This window comes from Hypanus sabinus, chromosome 21, assembly GCF_030144855.1.
Source record: "Hypanus sabinus isolate sHypSab1 chromosome 21, sHypSab1.hap1, whole genome shotgun sequence".
In the NCBI taxonomy this organism is placed as follows: domain Eukaryota; kingdom Metazoa; phylum Chordata; class Chondrichthyes; order Myliobatiformes; family Dasyatidae; genus Hypanus; species Hypanus sabinus.
Window position 1 is genome coordinate 69,315,678 of NC_082726.1, and position 22,326 is coordinate 69,338,003.

The window sequence follows — 22,326 nt, forward strand, 5'->3', positions numbered from 1 at the left end:
CGATTCAGATGAAATTATATGTAGTGCTTCCATACTAGGAAGAAGCAGTTGAGAAGTGAGCTATGAGGGATATACAGAGGCTCCAGTGTGATTTATACATTGGGTGGGTGGGTGGGCATATGCATGGCAGGTGCAGCTAAAAGAAGGAGGTAAAAGAAGCTCGGAGAGAAGCTGTTTTTTTTAAACTTATCGCGGCAAAGAGGCTAGACTGCACAGGCGAATGACGTAGCGTGCCGAAGGTTTAAAAAGGAGAGTAAGTTTTCAATGGTTATTTAAATTGCAGCAAGAGACGGAGAAGGAAGAGGTAAAAGAAGCTCGGAGAGAAGCTGATGAAGGGTCTCGGCCCGAAACGTCGACGGTGCTTCTCCTTATTAATGCTGCCTGGCCTGCTGTGTTCCACCAGCATTTTGTGTGTGTTGTTTGAATTTCCAGCATCTGCAGATTTCCTCGTGTTTGCTCGGAGAGAAGCTGTTTTTTTTTAACTGATCTCAGCTTTCAATCTAATTATGGAGAAGGAAAGGACTGGACCCAGGGTTGAGATTTTTGATTGGAGAAAGGCTAACTTTGAGGAGATGCGAAAGGATTTAGAAGTGGATTGGGACAATTTGTTTTATGGGAAGGATGTAATAGAGAAATGGCGGTCATCTAAAGGTGAAATTTTGAGGGTACAGAATCTTTTATGTTCCTGTTAAGTTGAAAGGAAAGATTAAAAGTTTGAGAGAGCCATGGTTTTCAAGGGATATTGGAAACTTGGTTACGAAAAAGAGAGATATCTACAATAAATATAGGCAGCATGGAGTAAATGAGGTGCTTGAGGAATATAAAGAATGTAAAAAGAATCTTAAGAAAGAAATTAGAAAACCTAAAAGAAGATACAAGATTGCTTTGGCAAGTAAGGTGAAAATAAATTCAAAGGGTTTCTACAGTTATATTAATAGCAAAAGCATAGTGAACTATAAAATTGGTCCCTTAGAGAATCAGAGTGGACAGCTATGTGTAGAGCCGAAAGAGATGGGGGAGATTTTGAACAATTTCTTTTCTTCGGTATTCACTAAGGAAAAGAATATTGAATTATGTAAGGTAAGGGAAACAAGTAGGGTAGTTATGGAGACTATGACGATTAAAGAGGAGGAAGTACTTGCACTTTTAAGGAATATAAAAATGGATAAATTTCCTGGTCCTGACAGGATATTCCCTAGGACCTTGAGGGAGGTTAGTGTAGAAACAGCAGGGGCTCTGACAGAAATATTTTAAATGTCATTAGAAACGGGGATGGTGCCAGAGGATTGGCGTATTGCTCATGTGGTTCCATTGTTTAAAAAGGGTTCTAAGAGTAAACCTAGCAATTATAGGCCTGTCAGTTTGATGTCAGTGGTGGGTAAATTAATGGAAAGTATTCTTAGAGATGGTATATATAATTATCTGGATAGACAGGGTCTGATTAGGAACAGTCAACATGGATTTGTGCGTGAAAGATAATGTTTGACAAATCTTATTGAATTTTTTTAAGAGGTTACGAGGAAAGTTGATGAGGATAAAGCAGTGGATGTTGTCTATATGGACTTCAGTAAGGCCTTTGACAAGGTTCTGCACGGAAGGTTAAATCATTAGGTATTAATATTGAAGTAGTAAAATGGATTCAACAGTGGCTGGATGGGAGATGCCAGAGAGTAGTGGTGGATAACTGTTTGTCAGGTTGGAGGCCGGTGACTATTGGCGTTCTTCAGGGATCTGTACTGGGTCCAATGTTGTTTGTCATATACATTAATGATCTGGATGATGGGGTGGTAAATTGGATTAGTAAGTATGCAGATGATAGGGTGGCGTTGTGGATAATGAAGTAGGTTTTCAAAGTTTGCAGAGAGATTTAGGCCAGTCAGAAGAGTGGGCTGAACGATGGCAGATGGAGTTTAATGCTGATGTGTGAGGTGCTACATTTTGGTAGGAATAATCCAAATAGGACATACATGATAAATGGTAGGGCATAGAAGAATGCAGTAGGACAGAGTGATCTAGGAATAATGGTGCATAGTTCCCTGAAGGTGGAATCTCATGTGGATAGGGTGGTGAAGACAGCTTTTGGTATGTTGGCCTTTACAAATCAGAGCATTGAGTATAGGAGTTGGGATGTAATGTTAAAATTGTACAAGACATTGGTAAGGCCGAATTTGGAGTATTGGGTACAGTTCAGGTCACCGAATTATAGGAAAGATGTTAACAAAATAGAGAGAGTACAGAGAAGATTTACTAGAATGTTACCTGGGTTTCAGCACCTAAGTTACAGGGAAAGATTGAAAAAGTTAGGTCTTTATTCTTTGGAGCGTAGAAGGTTGAGGGGGGACTTGATTGAGGTATTTAAAATTATGTGGGGGATAGATAGAGTTGACATGGACAGGCTTTTTCCATTGAGAGTAGGGGAGATTCAAACAAGAGGACATGAGTTGAGACTTAGGGGGCAAAAGTTTAAGGATAACATGAGGGGGAATTTCTTTACTCAGAGAGTGGTAGCTGTGTGGAATGAGCTTCCAGTGGAAGTGTTAGAAGCAGGTTCGGTATCGTCATTTAAAGTAAAATTGGATAGGTATATGAACAGGAAAGGAATGGAGGGTTATGGGCTGAGTGCGGGTCAGTGGGACTCGGTGAGAGTAAGCGTTTGGCACGGAGTAGAAGGGCCGAGATGGCTTGTTTCCGTGCTGCAATTGTTATTTTGTTATATATGGTTAAATGTGGATAAAATATTTTAATATCCTGGTATAGTAAATTATTTGCATCCCATTCCCAGTTATTCTCTCAAGGAATTTTCTCAGGGTTCAGAATGATCTCTACCTCTCCATTTATGATGATAAGAAAATGCTTGCATGCTTGTTGTTCCAAGATGGGTGATCCTTGCAGGTCAGACTTGATAGACCTAATTCTTGGCCCAGTGGCAAGGAAGACCAAGAAATTTGGAGCCAGGTTCTACCATAAGAACGATACACTCTATGAACAGGTATAGATGCACTCTGACCAAACACCAAGGATAGAAATACACACAATTATATCCACATCTTCTTCCTTGGACCCTCTGCATCACTTCCCTACCCCGATCCCTACTATTTCAATTTCCATTACTTCAGTCTCCTTCGTTTTGTCTTCCCTCATCCATTGCTTCCCTGTCACCCTCTTCTCAGCTCCTGTCTCCTCATTTTGTTCTCTTTTTTCCAACTTCTCTGATGTCCCAGATTTCTCCAGCTTGCCCTCTTCCAGACAGACTGCGTGTCTGCCTCCCCCGTCACTGCATCAGGTGATGCTGACTTGACCATTCCAAACACAAATTTTCTTCTTTCTAAACCATTCTGTTGTTTATTTACTTTTGTCTTTTGGATCATTGTCTTGTTGCTAACCAACTATTAAGCTACAGGTGACGTTCTTTTGTAAAATGTCTTGATACAATTGTGAATTCATTGATCTCTCAACAATTGCAAGCTGTCCAGGCCTTGAGGCTGCTTTGCTGTCCCAAACCACGATGCTCCTTCCACCAAACTTCACAGTTGGGTTGGGATTTTAGTGTTGGTGTGCAGTGCCCTTTTTCTTCCAAACATAGCAACATGCACTTTTGCCAAAGAGTTCAACTTTTCTCATCTGTCCATAGAACATTGGCCCAGAAGTGTTGTAGAACATCCAGGACATCTTTTGCAAACTTAAAACATGCAGCAATGTTTTTATTTGGAGAGCAGTAGCTTCTTCCATGGTGTCCTTTCATGAACGCTATTCTTATTCGGTGTCTTTCTTATAGTGGAGAAATGAACAGAGACTTTAGCAATTTCTAGAGATTCCTGCAGGTCTTTTCCTCTTACCCTTGGGTTCTTTATTCCCCCCTTCAGCATTGTATGGTGTGAGCTTTGCAGGATGCCCACTCCTAAGGAGAATAGTAACAGTACTGAATTTCCTTCATTGGTAAGACAATTTCCCTGACCTGACTTTGTGTGTCTTTTTTATAGTGCAAGGCACCTCTACAACCCACACCTCTAATCTCATCTCTTGATTGGAACACCTGACTCCAAATAGGTTTTGTGAAGACAATACCCCAGAGGTATTCACATGCTTTTTTGAACCTAGACTGTGATTGTTGAGATGGTGTACTCAGTATTGATAAGAAGTACGATTGTCTGTTATTAGTTTAGGGAGATTATTGTGTAAGTCTACTATTGTGACTTAGATGATTAGACATTTTATGAGTAATAAATGCAGAAAACCAGGTAATTTCAAAGGGTTCACAAACTTTTTTCTTGCAATTATATATCTTATACACAAAATAGTCAAATAATTAGACTAAAAGCCTTGGATTAATTTCCCAAAGAAAAAATGCAATGTTCCATCTTTTGTGGTAGTCACAATAACACCCCTAGTCTTTGCAAAGTCAATGGTGGAATTTAGAGCTGGTGTATAAGACAGAATGTTTCTGCAGGGTCAACGTTCTTTGTTTCCTCCATATCTCACTGAAAAATGATAACCATTTTGGGAAGCAACACACATAAAATGCTGGTAGAACACAGCAGGCCAGGCAGCATCTATAGGAAGAAGTACAGTCAACGTTTTGGTCAGGTTCTGCTGAATTGTTGCTTGCATTTCCAGCATCTACAGATTTCCTCATATAACCATTTTGGGAACTTTATTTACCCCAGAGTGTAAATCATGAAGAAACAACAAACTAACAAATGAACAGTCAAAGGGAGCTGGTGTTTATTCTGATGTAAGTGTAGGAAAGTCTGACAGGACAGCTCACATTTGCCCATCAGTCAGTTCTTAAAAAAAGTACCAGAATTCAGGCTGGCTGCAAATGACGGCAGCATGGAGTGAAGATATCGCCATTTAAGTGTTGCTGTTGGCACCAAACTGTAAATTGGCAACCCTCCATTTGATGTGATGTGATGGGAAAGATTTTGCTGTACTAATTATAATTGTATGGGATAACTGTCCAACACTGGCAAATAGTTCTAACATGTCCCTCCTTTAGGTCACAAAGAAAAATAAAAACTACAGCATTTCAGTGAAGATTTGAAGGAGTTTCTTTGCCTGAATGTTGTTTATAATCTAAAAGCACACTCTGAAAATTCTGAGTGGAAATTCAAATGGTTTTGGTGAGTTAACCTTACTAAATAGGTGAAACAGGAAGCCTAACAACACATCTGACTGCCACATGAAACCTCGAATCCCAGGGGCATTCCAAACTCCAAGACAGTATCACTGTGGCAGTCTTGTAGGAGGAGATGTCACCTGCCTACAGTATCAACAACTCTACACTGGCTACATTGGGTAGTGATAGTCCCTGGGAAAGGTCATCTGCCAAATGGGCTAAGGCCTTAAAATAAAAAAAACTAGTAATAATTTATGATGGGAGAAATAAACTAATGTGTACTTCTTGATTTGCTACTACCTTATTTTGAACATTAGATGACTGGCTTTTTTAAATTGTAGTTACAGATCTCTAATTTAATTTAACCACAGAGCTTCCTTACAATATTTAATAGAATGGTCTTGGATCTGATCTTAAGTATGGTCAATTTTGATCAGAATCTTGGTGAAGAAAATTTGAGGAAGTAACTCCTTCTGTCCAAGATCAAGAAAACATTCCACCATTAAACCAGTCTACTTGTATAAACTAACTGAATAACTTTGTTCACTGATCAGCATTGTATGAATAGCATCATCTCTGAACACACAACACACTGGAGGAACTCAGCAGGTCAATCAGCTTCTACAGAGGGGAATGGACAGTTGACTTCTCGTGAGTCTGATCGAATCCTGCCAAATAAAACTGTGAATACAGAGGCCAAATACTGTGGGATTTTTATCCACAGCATTGACAGAGCAAAATGACACCAACTGAGCATTAGAGCTATCTCAAATTTCCACTAAAGTTAAAATAGAAAATGCTGTAAGTATTAGTCAGACAGCATCTGCAGTGAGAAAAAACAGAGTTCAAGTGTCATCAGAAGGTTAGTGAATTACTTGCCTCTCTCTCCAGGGAACCTGTCTGATCAGTAATGTATTCCCAGATGTTTATTTTTCATTTCAGCTTTTGAACATGTACAACTTCCTTTGCTTTCCACCCATTTTTTTCACTGAAATCTAATCTGCGTGGTTCTACAGTTTGTCAAGGAACAAGTGGGAAAGAATTATAGCTAATCAAGATAAAGGACAAGCCATTTCAGAATGAATTGAGGGAGATTTCTCTATTCTAAGAAATCTGGATCTTGGGTATTCTTCCTACCCCCTATAGGCCCAAAATCAGAAGTACACTTACAGACCCAGCTGTGGAGTACATGGAAGCCTGAGATTTAGATCTCTGACACCAAAGTATACAAGTGTAGGCCAGAGACAGAGATGGATAAAGGACCAACTATTCCACTCCATTGCCTTATATTTATAGATTAATTGATTTTAGATTTGGTGACAGTGTACCCAAGTTACCGAAGATGAGTTTGAAAGTATCATTAGTAATTAGATTGTAACTTTTAATATCTGGCTCTACTATAAGATAATTAGAAATTATAAACAAGTCCATCAAGTTCATGCTGCTAGGTTCCACTAATCAATTCAGTCCATTACCTTCCCATAGTGATTCTTCACCCACCCACACCTCAAATGTCATATACTCTCTACTCTGAGTTTGAAAAAGTTTCCACAGCTCATTTCTGATCTTACCAATGAGCTGAAACCATGGGTATTCAGCTTCTCCACCAAGACAAACAGGTCCTGCAATTCAGACGATCTGACCCTTCAGTACTTCATCCACCTCAATTAAATTAGCCTTGATCACCTTTCTGTTAAAGAAAGCAATCTTGGCCTGGCTAGTCTTCACTCGCCATTCTGACTCTTTAAATTTGTCAACATCGTAGAAAATGTCCCCTGCATCTTCGTCAGAGATGTTTAGTAGAAGAAAACTATAGCTTCTTCTTTCCACAGAATAACTTTATTCTATTTCTGATGGTGCAGAACTTGATGTAAAGCACCACATATGTGCAGGGGCACTGGAATGGGAGACAACTGATGCAGAAAGATGACCTGGGAGGTGTTTGTCAGCAGACACCTAACTCTTTGTGTATGAATACTGTGTGTTTTCTCAGAGAACATTCATTTACATTTACTGTCAACAAGCAATGCCTCCAGTTACAATGCCTGGCAAGTGTAAGTCCTAACTGGGACAGCAGCTTGATTGGATGGGCTTCAGTTTTACAAGTGTCACATTAGAGGCCCAGCCCAGGTCCAGCTGGTACATAAGCTATTCCAGTTTTCTGCAGTGCCAAACCTGAACCCAAGGGGTTTGCCACAGCTGTTGGAGAGAGTATAAAATAAATTGTCAGGGGGATGGGACCTGGAGTGATAGGGCTGAGGATGGGGCAGTTGGTATGCAATTAGATGCAGTGTGTCATAAACATGAAAAATTCTGAAGAGGCTGGAAATCTAAAGCAACATGCACATAATGCTGGAGGAACTCAGCAAGTCAAGCAGTATCTAAGGAAATGAATAAACAGTGGACATTTCTGGCTGAGACCCTTCTTCAGTACTGGAAAGGAAGTGGGAAGATGTCAGAATACAAACCCAAGTGATTTGCAGGTGAAGATTTTCTTCAGCTGGATGGACTGTTTGGGGCCTTGAGTGGAGGTAAGATAAGACCATAAGATATTGGAGCAGAAGCAGGCCATTCGGTCCATCGAGTCTGCTTCACCATTCAATCATGGGCTGATCCGATTCTTCCAGTCATCCCCACTCCCCTGCCTTCTCTCCATACCCTTCGATGCCCTGGCTAATCAAGAACTTATCTATCTCTACCTTAAATGCACCCATGACTTGGCCTCCATAGCTTCTCGTGGCAACAAATTCCACAGATTTACCACCCTTTGACTAAAGAAATTTCTCCACACCTCTGTTCTAGATGGACATCCTTCAATCATGAAATCATGCCTTCTTGTCCTAGACTCCCCTACCATGGGAAATAACTTTGTCATATCTAATGTGTTGAGGCCTTTTACCATTCGGAATGTTTCTATGAGATCACCCCTCATTCTCCTGAACTCCAGGGAATACAGCCCAAGAGCTGCCAAACGTTCTTAATACAGTAACCCTTTCATTCTTGGAATCATTCTCGTGAATCTTCTCTGAACCCTCTCCAATGTCAGTATATCCTTTCTAAGGTAGGAGATGAATAGGCAGCTGTAGCACTTTGGCTATTTGAAGGGTTAGTGGGGAGCAATGTCCCCCTAATTTTTAGTTGTCAGTGTGCGCAAAAATCTTATGTTGTGCAAATTTTTTTCCTGTTGCAAAAGTATGTGCGCAGTGAATGCACACATGGCAGAGTTTATGTAGGTTTACAAAATATTTGACATAAAACTGCACAGAACAACAACAAAATAACATACATATTTAAGTCACTTAGTTATTTTTTTCTCTCTCCCGTCTTTGGCATTTACCCATTCTTTGTAAACTCTTTCTAGACTAATAGAACTTCCACCCAATTGATAGCTTTTGATTCTCATTAACATATCCAAATGACATTCACCTAAACGGTTTCTCAGCTTGGTTTTGAGTTGATTCATTAGGCTAAAACCTTACTCACAGTCCACACTAGACGTGAGAAAGGTTCCCTCAATATCCATCAACTATGCAAGATCGCAAAACTCTTCATTTTGAAGTACAAATGCCACCATTTGAGCAAAGTTTGAAAACAGTTTGGATTTAATTTTTTCTTGCATGGAAAATGTGAAATCATTAAACTGTCTAACTATTACTGTATTTTCAGCTGGAAGATCATGATATTTTAGACATAAGACATTAACTTGTTCATTGCCAAATGTGAAGTCACAATCTGCAATTGTGTAGAAATCAAAAGCTGACCACTCTTGTGCCTCATCTTCAGGAAACCTTTCTTCTAAATGAACACTAAGACTATTTATAAAAGTTAACCAAGAACTTGTATCTATTGTGACGTTTTCTTCACGTTGTTAGCTTAGCAAAACTTTAACTTTGTCACTCCACGAAACATTGTCTCCCAGATACTGCTTTCTTATCTTGTTAATTTTGCCTCACGTAAAATGAATTGAATCAATCGGTGTCAGGCCACTCTTTTGCAGAATCTTGTACAGTGCAGCCAGTTCACCAAAGATATCACTTAAAACCTGTAAAGTTACTTTATATGTGATGGTTATCAATTTCTTGTGACAGTATTTAGCCACAGGGTCATTTGGCTGATCTTCTTCAAAGTATGTGATCATTGCCTCATAACTTTTTAATTATTGCCGTCCAAATGTTATTTACTTGCCAAAAGACGCTTCAAAAAGTCAAGTTTCCAAATATCATTCCACTTCTTTCCATAATTCTCCAGCAACTTTTGACATCACGACAATACAAACAGATAACTCCAGTTTCTGAATCATACATAAATATTTCTCTTAGCTGAAAGTTCGGTATAGCAGTTTCTACTATTTTGTTAAGCCATTCAACTTTAAGCAAATTTGCAGTTCTTTTGCGCTTCACACCCTTCGCTTCTTTTGAATTTGACATAGTGAATCAATATTCTTTTCAATAAAAACTTAGTAAGCTATCTACAAGATTTGAAACAGATCTTTGTAATCTTTATGATACGAACACTGTCCGCCAAAGGTGGCTGCCACCGCGATGCAGCGTACAAACCAGAACAGGAAAGGTGAGGTGACGTAAATTAGTGACGTGCATTGTGGTATTTGAAATACTGACTAACTGGTTAACAAAAACATTTAGCTAAAAGATTATTTTCAATAATTATTAATTACTACATTATTTTAGGTAAGTAACCTTTTGTGCGCACATTAATTTCCTTTGTGCATTGGTTGAAAAACATGTGGATATGCGCACATGTGCATAGCTTAGAGAGAGCAGAGGTGGAGAGGGATGAATATATAAAGGAAATCATGGAGGGAGTGATCCCTGCATAAAGTGGAGAGAGGGAAGAGGTAAAAATACATTTGGTGGTAGGATCCCTTTGGAGATGACAGGAGTTGTGGAGGATGATGTATTAGATGTGGGGACTCATGGTGTAGTAGGTAAGGATAAAAAGAGCTCTATCACTGTTAAAGCAGCGGAAAGATGGGGTGAGTGCGGATGTTTAGGAAATGGAAGAGATGCAGTTGAGAGCAGCATCAATGGTGGAGGAAGGAAAAGCCTGATCTTTGAAAAAGAGGACATTTCTGATGTCCTGGAAAGGAAAGCCACATTCTAGGAACAGATTTGGTGGAAAAGAAGTAAAACAGAATAGCATTTTTACAGGAGACAGGGTGGGAAAAGACTGAAACAGAGAAAACCTACAAAACAATACAGGCTCTTCGGCCCACAAAGCTGTGCCGAACAAGTCCTTACCTTAAAAATTATCGAGGGTTACCCATAGCCCTCTATTTTTCTAAGCTCCATGTACCTATCCAGAAGTCTCTTAAAAGACCCCATCGTATCCGCCTCCACCACCATTCCTGGTAGCCCATTCCACGGACTCACCACTCTCTGCATAGTAAACTTACCTGACCTGTTGATGTTTCCGGCTGAGACCCTTCTTCAGGAATTCAAAGCTGCTGACCCTCTCCACTTCTAATCCCCTGTTGAAAACTGGCTCATGGACTCCTGTTTCCTCCTCCTGAAGTCAATAATTAGCACATTGGTCTTGCTGACACTGAGTGAGAAGTTGTTGTGGCACCACTCAGTCAGATTTTCATTCAGCACAAAGCAACCTACTTGAGTGGTAGCCTGCCTTCCACCACGATATCCAGTCTACTCGAGTCTGAGCTGAGATTATACATCTACAAAATATACTGCAGTTCCTTATTGTATTTTCAAATTGTGCTTCCCTTCAAATAGATAAGCCTCCATATCCTTGGTACTATGAGAAAGGAATGAAGAAGGTTCCAGTTTTGATCCAACTCTTACATACAGTACATTAAGTGGGTCATAATTTGGATTTTGATTCCTAAGAACTGGAATACCATTTCAGAAAACACGAAAGCTCAAACACAGATAACCTAATGCTAAGCAGTTTACCAAGGATGAGAAAATGTAGGATATATGTGGGTAGAGTTGAGTAAGTACAACAATAAAAAAGACCCTGTTGGAAGTTATATACAGGTACTGTCTTTCAACATTACTTAGGATATGGGGTATAAATTACAAAGGAAGGTAGAAAGGACATGTCAAAGAGGAAATGTTTCAATAGTCATGGGGACATTTCAAAATGCATGGAGATATGGTTGGTGCAGGATCCCAAGAAAGGGAATTTGTAGAATACATACAAGTTGTCTTTTTAAGAGCAGCTTGTGGTTCAGTTCACTAGGGAAAAGGAAATTCTGGATTGGGGGCTGTGTAATTAACCAGATTTGATTAGGAGCTTAAGGTAAAGGAACCTTTAGAAGATAGTGACCATAACATGATAAGGCGGAGCTTAGGAGGGCTATTGGTGCCTAACAGCGACTCCTTTGCTTGCATTTTCGGAAACAGCTCTATTTCCATCTTTAATTTTCTCTATTATTCTCTTTCAGGGTTCTTTTGAAGAACTTCACCTAGAGTTAAATGCTTACTATGGTTCTTTGCAGGAATGGGACCCGTTCTTGGGGTTTTACAACTGGCCATTGTTTAGCACGCCAAGGCCTCAGCCTAAGAGGTCTGCTCGTCTTCGGTGGACCGAGTTTCCATGGCTTTGTAGACGGGGGATTGAAGGTTGGTGTCTGAACAAAAGACTGGTGTGTTATGGGAAATGGAAGATTTAAGGCTGTGTGCCCAGAGACCTGAGATCTTTGGGCACAGAGCTTGGAAAAAGCAAAGCAATGAACTTTTAACATCATAAACCAGTGAGTTGTTTGTTATGTCTCCCCTCTCGCTATGAAATGGAGACACCTCTTTCTCCCTTATTTGGGGGAGAGAGCGAGAGAGAGAGCCTGTAGTATGTTGAATGCCGGGTGAACAATGTAGTCTGGAGTACTGCAAGTCTGTGTCTTTGCTGTTGCCTTGCTCACGCTTGAGTGTTTGGTGGTGGGTGCCAATGCCTTTTCTTTGCCAGTGGGGGGAGGGGGTATTGTTGCTTGCTGCCGCTTACGCGTGGGAGGGAGGGGGTGGGGGGGACTTCGAGGTTCTAACATTTAACTGTTGTTCATTCTTTGGGGGCACTCGCCTGTTTTCGTTGATGGTTGCGAAGAAAAAGCATTTCAGGATGTATATTGTATACATTTCTTTGACATTAAATGTACTTCTGAAACCTTTGAAACTTTTGATATAATTCACTCTGCAATTTGATAGGGAGAATCTAAAATCAGAGTATCAGTGTAATTCCCTTTATTACAGAGGCAAGAGAGAGGAGCTTGCCAAAGTTGATTGGCATGGGACATAAGCAAGGGCAGAAGAGCTAGAGTTTCTGGGAGCAATTCAGAAGGTACAGGCTAGATATATCCCAAAGAAGAAATATTCCAAAAGGAGGATGAGTCAACTGTGGCTAACAAGGGAAGTCAAAGACAGGATAATAGCAAGAGTGGGCATAGAATATGATAAGAATTAATGAGAAACTAGAGGATTGGGAAGCTTTTAAAAACCAACAGAAGGCAACTAAAAAAGCAATAGGAAAGAAAAGTTTAAAATCTAGATTAAGATGGCACTAGTTATTTGGAGTATTGTGTACAGTTCTGGTCACCGAATTACAGGAAAGATATCAACAAAATAGAGAGTACAGAGAAGATTTACCAGAATGTTACCTGGGTTTCAGCACCTAATTTACAGCGAAAGGCTGAACAAGTTAGGTCTTTATTCTTTGGAGCGTAGAAGGTTGAGGGGAAACCTGATAGAGGTATTTAAAATTATGAGGGGGATAGATAGGGTTGACATGGATAGGCTTTTTCCATTGAGAGCAGAGGAGATTCAAACAAGAGGACATGAGTTGAGAGTTAGAGGGCAAAAGTTTAAGGGTAACACGAGGGAGAATTTCTTTACTCAGAGAGTAGTGGTAGCTGTGTGGAATGAGCTTCCAGTAGAAGTGGTAAAGGCAGGTTCGATATTGTCATTTAAAGTAAAATTGGATAGGTATATGGACAGGAAAGGAATGGAGGGTTATGGGCTGAGTGTGGGCCAGTGGGACTAGTTGAGTGTAAGCGTCGGCACGGACTAGAAGGGCCGAGATGGCCTGTTTCCATGCTGTAATTGTTATATGGTTATAGTGAAGCAAATCAACGACTTGCTGGCAGCAAAAACAACTATTAATCACTGAATTAATTACACATTTTCTCAAAAGCTACCACTATAATCAATAGCCTGTAACTTCCCTTTCGGAGTTGAGCTTTTGAACCACCTATACGAACTGGTATTTTTGAAGGTAAACTGAAGGTGCAGAACGATTATGGCATGGCGTGTACGGGCTGAATCAAGGCGGTGTGTTCTGGGCCTGAAAGACAATGCTTGGCTGCTGGACAGGACTTGGAGGTGATTCGAAATGGCAGAACCAAGGTGAGGCAGAGTCAAGAATGGAGGAGAGGACTTTACCTATGATGGACTGAGCCGTACTCACTGCACTTTGTGGAATCTTCCATTCAAGGGCATTGATATTTCTATAACTGGCAATGATGCAGCCAGTCAGCATGGTTTCCTTAAAGAGCTATTTTTCCTGACAAGCCTGTTGGAATTCTTTGAGGAAATAACGGGCAGGATAGACAAAAGTGAGTCAGAGGATACTGTTTACTTGGATTTTCAAAAGGCCTTTGATAAGGTGCTACACATGAAGTTGCTTAACAAGATAAGAGCCCGTGTTATTATAGCATGGATATAAGATTGGCTGACTGGCAGGAGGTAAAGAGTGACAATAAAGAGGGCCTTTTCTAGTTAGTTGTCAGTGACTAGTTAGTGGTATTCTGCAGGGTTTGATGTTGGGACAGTTCACATCACATTTCAATGATTTGGATTACAGAATTGATGGGTTTGTAGCCAAGTTTTGAGATGATACAAAGATCGGTGGAGGGGTAGGTAGCATTGAGGAAGCAGGGAGTCTGCAGAAGTTCTCAAGGCGGATTAGTAGCCAGATCAGCCATGATTGAATGGTGCAGCAGACTTGTTAGACTGCATGGTCTAATTCTGCTCCCATGTTTTATTTTAAACTGAGGTTGATAGGTTCTGGATGTAACAAGCAGTGGGTATACTGCACATTTTACTGTTGTGATTTCAGTGCTCTCACTACTGCACCAGCACAAATAGTTAATTCAACACATCTTGCAGTGTACACTTTTTAGTTTATAAAAAAGTATGTTCATCTCTGTGTGTCGTAATCAATTCACAGGTCATGACACAAAGAAGAACACATCTTTTATAAAATAAGGCAATTAATGTAATGTGGAAAGAATAATGGTTTGTGTGTTCTTATGCACACGTCCACAGAATCACTCTATCTTTTGGAAATAACAACTGACCTGACTTCCATTAAATATACAATATTTGTGCTATTCATGGATGAAGCTTTATTTCTTTAACACATCACATAACAATAATTTCAGAATTAGATTTGCACAATTCACCAAAAAAATTCAAGTACTCTTATCTAGGCCTTGAATTGTTAAACTGCACAACAAATTGAGGTAACTTTTGTAGCTTTGTGCTCATAACTACAAAAATCTTACAATATGAATGGTTGAAAAATCATCTGACCATTCATATTGTGAGGTTCAGAGCACAATGAAGGCTAAATTAAAGACAACTCTCTTCTTGACATGTTCATTAAATGGTTTGATGACAGCAGGCAAGGAAATTCAAGTTGAAATGTAAAAAAATAACCAATAAATTGGCCCCTCTTTTGAGATTTGCCCAATGGGCTAAGTATTTGTATGTCCTTAATCATTATTAAATGACTTAACATGATACTCTGAGCCAAGAGAATGATTGTACCCCAATGCGTATATCAATTACCTATAAAATGAAGGATCATGCGGATTTAAAAGGGTGCCTTTGGGAAATGAAAACCTCTAATTCTATTTTATTATTGACATCCATTTTGCTGTTGTGAATTAAAACAAACTGAAGCAATAGAGTTCCAATTCTATTCACAATAAAAGCTTCTCCTGAGGCATTACTGTTCTTTAAATGTTAATCATTTAATGTTAATGTTACTCCTTTGTGTTTGACACCTTCTTTTCCCAATCTCATATTCAGTATTATTCTAACTCAAAGTGTACAACTATACAAGTAGATGCAAAATCGGAATCAGAATCGGGTTTATTATCATCAGCACGTGTCATGACATCTGTTAACTTAATAGCAGCAGTTCAATGCAATACATAATATAGAAGAAAAATAATAATAAATAAATAAATTAGAAAATCAATTATAGTATATGTATATTGAATAGATTAAAAAGAGCAAAAATGGAAATAATATGTGAGGTATTGTTCACCAGTTCAATGTCCATTTAGGAATCAGATGGCAAGGGGAAGAAGCTGTTCCTGAATCACTGAGTATACGCGTTCAGGCTTCTGTATCTCTTACCTGATGGTAACAATGAAAAAAGGACATGCCCTGGGTGCTGGGGGTCTTTAATAATGGACACTGCTTTGCTGAGATACCACTCCTTGAAGATACTCTGGGTACTTTGTAAGATGGAGCCGTTTATATTTACGACCCTCTGCAGCTTCTTTTGGTCCTGTGCAGTAGCGCCCCTCCCCACCCCCATACAAGACAGTGCTAATGATCAACTTCTTTATGATCAAGCTTACCTGTGGCCACGATAGTATCATCTTTTCCTTGTGTGAAAACTATGATACGTTGTCGCTTTTTGTTCACTTTTGGCAAATGCTGTGCTTTCTTGGCAATTTCTTTAATATCTTCTGTCTGTTGGCAACAGTACAAACCGAGTCATGTAATCATCTTATTTGAACACCTTTGCACTCAATTAGAATCATAGGCAGCATACTGTACATTATAGTTGTTTGTAACGTATATACTGCATAGTGTAACCTGGTTGATAAAGATAATTTTATTAATATGGTAACAGTTCTTTAAATTCACGAGAGTATTTTTGCCTTTTGTTTTCTTCAGCAATGTGGCTTTACCTGTTTCAATCAACACACACAAAATGCGTAAGGAACTCAGCAGGCCAGGTAACATCTATGGAAAAGAGCACAGTTGATGTTTTGGGCCGAGGCCCTTCAGCAAGATCCCTTTTTCAATCATTTTTTTTCTTTTTCTTATGTCTCTTACTTCCATTTTCAAAGTAATTATTACCATAACAACTTTATCACAGCTATTTGCTCTACTCTCTCTACTTTTCTTCGCACCAAGGTTTTGCTTTTGCAGAATTCTTTTTTAATACTGTACAGTATAGATCAGGGGTGGGCAAACATTTTGACTTGTGGGCCACAAAGGGTTCTAAAATTTGACAGGGGGGCCGGACCAGGAGCAGATGGACGGAGTGTTTTGGTAATACACCTCATAAGAGAAAATAAAATATCATGGGATATGTAGAAAACATGTGCTTTAATTGAAAATGAACAAATTCAATTGAAAATGAACAAATGCATTACAACAAAATATCTGTCTTTGAAGTCCCATGGTATTTAGCTATTTATTGAAATGACTTTTAAAACACTGAAAATTAAATGAATAAAATACAGCTTTTTTTAATAGTAACAGTTATTATTTTAAAGCACTGAAAATTCTGTTATCCTTCAAGATATTATCATCATCACTCTCCTCCTGACTGTCTTTATTTCAAAAATGGTAGGAGATGCAGGTCTACTTGTCCTGCTCCTTCTTATTCAATTATCCCCTGTGCCAAAACTCAACAACGACCAGCACAAGGACAGAACAGTGACAGCGTGCCAGTATGCGGAGCGCGTTATTTGATCTGGAGCGCATTTTTTACTTTGAGAACGTACGTGCACCTGCGCACTACTCATGTCCATCACTTAACAGAAATGACATGTAACATGTAAGGCTTATTGAAAAAAATATTTTCAAATGCATTTTTTACATAACACAACAAAGAAACTTATTTTTAATTTCAGTGGGAACAGTGTTGTTGGTCTCCCTTTTTAGCCAGCGCATCAAAGTCTGGATTTAGTTTTGTTGTGGCGCTTCTCAGGATGGATCTGAGGTGTTGGTCAGTTAACTTGGATCTGTGGCTGGCTTTGTTGATGTTCATGACGCTGAACACCTGTTCACACAAATAGGTCGAGCTGAACAAAGAGTAAAGCGCAAATGTGGAGTAATACGCTGCACCTCAACAAAGGTCAATGTATATAGAGTGCGTCATCTATTGGGAAAACGCCAGAATTGCGGGGAAAAAACGTTAACAAGGTTTATTAATATAATTTCATCAAGTTCTGCGGGCCGGATTAAAAAACTTAACGGGCCGCATATGGCCCCTGGGCCGTAGTTTGCCCATGCCTGGTATTGTGTGTTGTCTGTACTTTTGTGACTGTAATGATGCTGCTGTGCAAGTTTTACATTGCCTGTACTGCACTATGCATGTGCACATGATAGTAAGCTTAATTTAACAGCAGAACTTCTAACAACAGATGCCACAGGATACTTAATTATTAAGATAACATAGATTAACTGATAAATATGCGATTTTACCTACTTGTCTCTTCCACCTTCAAAGCCTTAACAGACAATGCAGATTAAAATTACAAAAAGTTCCTAAATTGCTAATCTCACCAAACCCAGACCATTATCTTTGAAGTGTGGTGGCATTTTCCCCTATCAACAGGAAGAACCTTTCTAACCATATAACAATTACAGCACGGAAACAGGCCAACTTGGCCCTTCTAGTCCGTGCCGAATGCTTACTCTCACCTGCACTCAGCCCATAATACTCCATTCCTTTCCTGTCCATATACCTATCCAATTTTTTTTTAAATGACAAAATTGAACCTGCCTCTACCACTTCTACTGGAAGCTCATTCCACACAGCTATCACTCTCTGAGTAAAGAAGTTCCCCCTCGTGTTACCCCTAAACTTTTGCCCCCTCTCAACTCATGTCCTTTTGTTTGAATCTCCCCTACTCTCAATGGAAAAAGCCTGTCCACGTCAACTCTATCTATCCCCCTCATAATTTTAAATACCTCAATCAAGTCCCCCCCCTCAACCTTCTACGCTCCAAAGAATAAAGACCTAACTTGTTCAACCTTTCTCTGTAACTTAGGTGCTGAAACTCAGGTAACATCCTAGTAAATCTCTGCTGTACTCTCTCTATTTTGTTGACATCTTTCCTACAATTCGGTGACCAGAACTGTACACACCACTCCAAATTTGGCCTCACCAATGCCTTGTACAATTTTAACATTACATCCCAACTCCTATACTCAATGCTCTGATTTATAAAGGCCAACATACCAAAAGCTTTCATCACCACCCTATCCACATGAGATTCCACCTTCAGGGACTATGCACCATTATTCCTAGATTACTCTGTTCTACTGCATTCCTCAATGCCCTACCATTTACCATGTATGTCCTATTTTGATTAGTCTTACCTAATCCTCATTCTCAATCTCTAGTTCAAACTAAACTGAAACAGAAGTCCCAGTGACTGAGATGCAGACAAAACTTTAGATTTTTATCACTGAAAGAGCAAAACTGAAGTAATAAAATGTTGCAATTAAGGGATACAACTTCTTAATACTAAAATGAATTTTATATTACTTTGAATATTACTCAGCACAATTTATGTACTCCAAAAGAGAGTATTACAGAAAGGGACCAATGTATAATAAAGTTTACAAATTTCCCAGATACATATGTTCATAATTAAACTCAAATTTAGGGAATGAAGTGGCATTTTATTAAATATAACCTAGTATGTAGACTGTAAGACTTAGATTTTATAAATATGTGAAAAAAGTGATATATTTAGTCGTGATTTGATATTACAAATAAAATCAATGCCCCTCTTGCAGTTCAGGTTTGTCAATGGCAAATTTCTAGTTATTCTCTACCCTTGCCTGGGTCTTCTTAATCAGTGGCAAAAAGCAATTTATCATGGAGTTGCTAATACTTTTATTGTTATCCTGTATTCTCATCCAAAGTATTGCTTCATCTGTTGAGCTGTCTGTGGTTGCATCAGTTGTACAGACTAATATGCAAAATAAGCACCAGTCCTAATTCTTTCCCTTGAATGACTTTGTACTAAAATCAAAAATAAACCAGTTTCACTTTAAGCCAGTGAGTCTTTAATGTTCTTTTTATGTTTGCTATCACAAACTACTCCAAACCATTCTGCTTCCATTAAATAGAAAGTGAGTCATTAGTGTTAAATTCCTTCCACTAGAGTGCAAATTGCTCTCAGCAAAAGAACATTCACACAATAAAATAAAGCGGAAGATGTTGCTGTTTAGTAGTTGAAATGACAGACACCTTATCTGCAGAGGAAGCCTTAACCAGTATTCAACCTCTTAACTTCCCAGGAGCCTTTTCAAAAGCCAATGAATAACATGTGTAGGAGATGCTGGATGCAGGCCCAGCACAGTGTGTCATTCATCATCCTGGCAGAACAAAGAAGTAGAATGTCTGCCAGGTAACCATAGTAACAACGGCAAGGACTGGAGAGTATAATAATGCATCAATCACTGTCCGGAGAACTTCATTATCAGCAAAATCCTTTAGGATCTGTTTACTGTGCAATTGAGGGTCAACTCACCTCAAAGCCTTGCTCTCTAGCAAAAATGGCAGCCTCCTGCAAAAGAAATGAGCAGTTAATTATATAGTGCCGTTGAATCCGGTGAAAACAACACACAATTTAGGTGCATGAAGCTAATTAATTTAACAAGGGTTCCACTGCACAGATACAGCAAAGGCTTTCGTCTCTTGCTTTAAATACAGTATACAATTCCTGCACAAAATCTGTTTCAAATGTAGTCACGTCCATCATATTAAGAAAGGACACGATCCCCTTGCATCTTATTTCTTCCCCTCCCTCATCAGATCATCTAAAATAGCAGTTCCCATAGGCCAAAATGCCTGGTATACAAGTTTGACCAGGTTAACACATATCAATGTACACACAAAGAGTGGGTTTCGCCATTCCAGCAACTTCAGCACAGCCCTTATACTGAAGTTCCATGTTGTGGTACCCATGGAATACTGTGAAACAAAGATCACAGCTTCTGTTCTTGAAATGTTTGAAATTGAAAATGTAAATTAAAATAGCTTTAAGTCCTGTTCAAATTATTTAGAAGATTTAAAACATGTTATAGACAATGTGAACTCCAGGTAGGAAGAAATTACAATGACCAGTGTAGCTTGTGAACAAGACTATAACTGAGAGTGCACAATAACAGAATGCGGGACCAGTTATGTGTATACTGAATCAATTCATCAATAAACAAAAGCTGGGTCAAACATGCAGAAGGATTTACTTTAAATAAATGGGAAAATGATTAAACAATATGGGGATAAATCTGTCTTCTGGGAGATAAAGGCATGTCCTTCACATTGACTCAATGAGATGAAGTTCAGAAGCATTGTACAATGCATAACCATTGCAAAATTTTATTGCACATTTCCAGTATTTATATTTTACCTGCAATATTATTTGCTTGGTGGTATTGACTGTAAATGAATGAAGAAACAGCAATGGCTAGAGTTTTTGAGAGCAATTCGGAAAGCACAGGATAGATACAGTACATCTCAAAGATGAAGTAGTATTCTAAAGGGAGGATGAGGCAATTGGGGCTGACAAGGGAAATGAAAGACAGCATAAAAGCAAAAGAAGGGGTGAATAATATTGCAAAGATTACTGGGAAGTTAGAGGATTGGGAAGCTTTTAAAAATGAAAAGAAAGCAACTGAAAATACCATAAGGAGAGAAAAGATAAAATATGAAGGTAAGCCAGTCAATAATATCAAAGGGGATACCAAAGGTATTTTTCAGATATATAAAGAGTAAAAAAATGGATACTGGACCTGCTAGAAAATGAAGGAGAGGTAAAAATGAGGAACAAAGAAAAGGCAGGTGAACTTACTAAGTATTTTGCATGTCTTCACTGTGGAAGACACTAGCAGAATGCTACAAATTTGAGGAAGTCTGGGGACGGAAGTGAATGTAATTGATATTACAAAAGAGGAGGTGTTTGGGAAACTGAAATGTAGATAAGTTAACTTGACTAGATAGCCTACATCCCATGGTTCTGAAATAGGTAGCTGAAGATATTATAGAGGTATTAGTAATGATCTTTTGAGAATCACTAGATTCTGGAATGGTTCTGGAGGACTGGAAAATTGCAAATGTCGTTCTTCACTTTAAGAAAGGAGGGAGGCAGAAGAAAAGAAATTACAGGCCAGTTAGCCTGACTTCAGTAGTTAGGAAGAAGTTGGAGGCCATTATTAGGGGTAAGGTATTGGGATACTTGGAGGCGCATGATAAAGTAGACTACAATCAGCATGATGTCTTTAAGGGGAAATCTTTCCTGACAAAACTATTGGAATTGTTTGAAGAAATAACAGGCAAGGTAGAAAAAGGAGGCAGTAGATGCTATTTATTTGGACTTTCAGAAGACCTTTAACAATGTGCCGCATATGAGGCTGCTTAACAAGTGCCTATGGTATTACAGGAAATATACTAGCATGGATAGAAGATAGGATAACTGGCAGGAAGCAAAGTGTTGGAATAAAAGGGGTTAATTCTTGTTGGCTGGTGATGACTAGTGGTGTTCCGCAAGGGTTGGTACTGGGACTGCTTCTTTTCATGTTGTATGTCAATGATTTGGATGACACCACTGTTAGCTTTGCGACCAAAATTGTAGACAATACAAAGATAATTGGAGGGACAGGTAATGTTGAGAAAGCAGGGATCTGCAGAAGGAATTGGACAGACTGGGAGAATGGCCAAAGAAATGGCAGATGGAAGTGTATGGTCATACACTTTGGAAGAAGGAATAAAAGCACAGACTACTTTCTAAATGGGGAGAAAATTCAGTAACCAGAGGTGCAACGGGTCATGGGAGTCCCTAAAGATCAACTTGTAGATTGAGTCAGTGGTAAGGAAGGCAAATGCCATGTTAGCATTCATTTCAAGAGCACTAGAATATAGAAGCAAGGATGTAAAGCTGAGGCTTTATAAGGCATTGGTCAGACCGCACTTGGAGTATTGTGAGCAGTTTTGGGGTTATCAAAGAAAAGATGTGCTTGCATTGGAGAGAGTCCAGAGGAGGTTCATGAGAATGATTCCAGGAATGAAAGGGTTGACATATGAGGAGCATTTGATGGCTCTGGGCCTGTATTTGTTGGAGTTTAGAAGAACGGAGGCGGGGAGGATACCTCATTGAAACCTATTGAACACTGAAGTGTCTAGATAGAGTGGATGTG

The 22,326-nt window shown here is 39.2% G+C and overlaps 1 protein-coding gene across 3 annotated transcripts in view; it reads right to left on the bottom strand.

The window, feature by feature from the left end:
- The window catches only part of LOC132379180 (adenosine kinase-like), a 298,065-nt gene that overhangs the window by 47,845 nt on the left and 227,894 nt on the right, over positions 1-22,326 (bottom strand). For all 3 annotated transcript variants that reach the window (XM_059946851.1, XM_059946849.1, XM_059946850.1), the window contains 2 exons: positions 19,662-19,697; positions 15,735-15,849 (listed from right to left, as the gene is read on the bottom strand). In XM_059946851.1, coding sequence (XP_059802834.1) covers positions 15,735-15,849; positions 19,662-19,697 — 151 coding nt within the window. The remainder of the gene's footprint in view (positions 1-15,734; positions 15,850-19,661; positions 19,698-22,326) is intronic.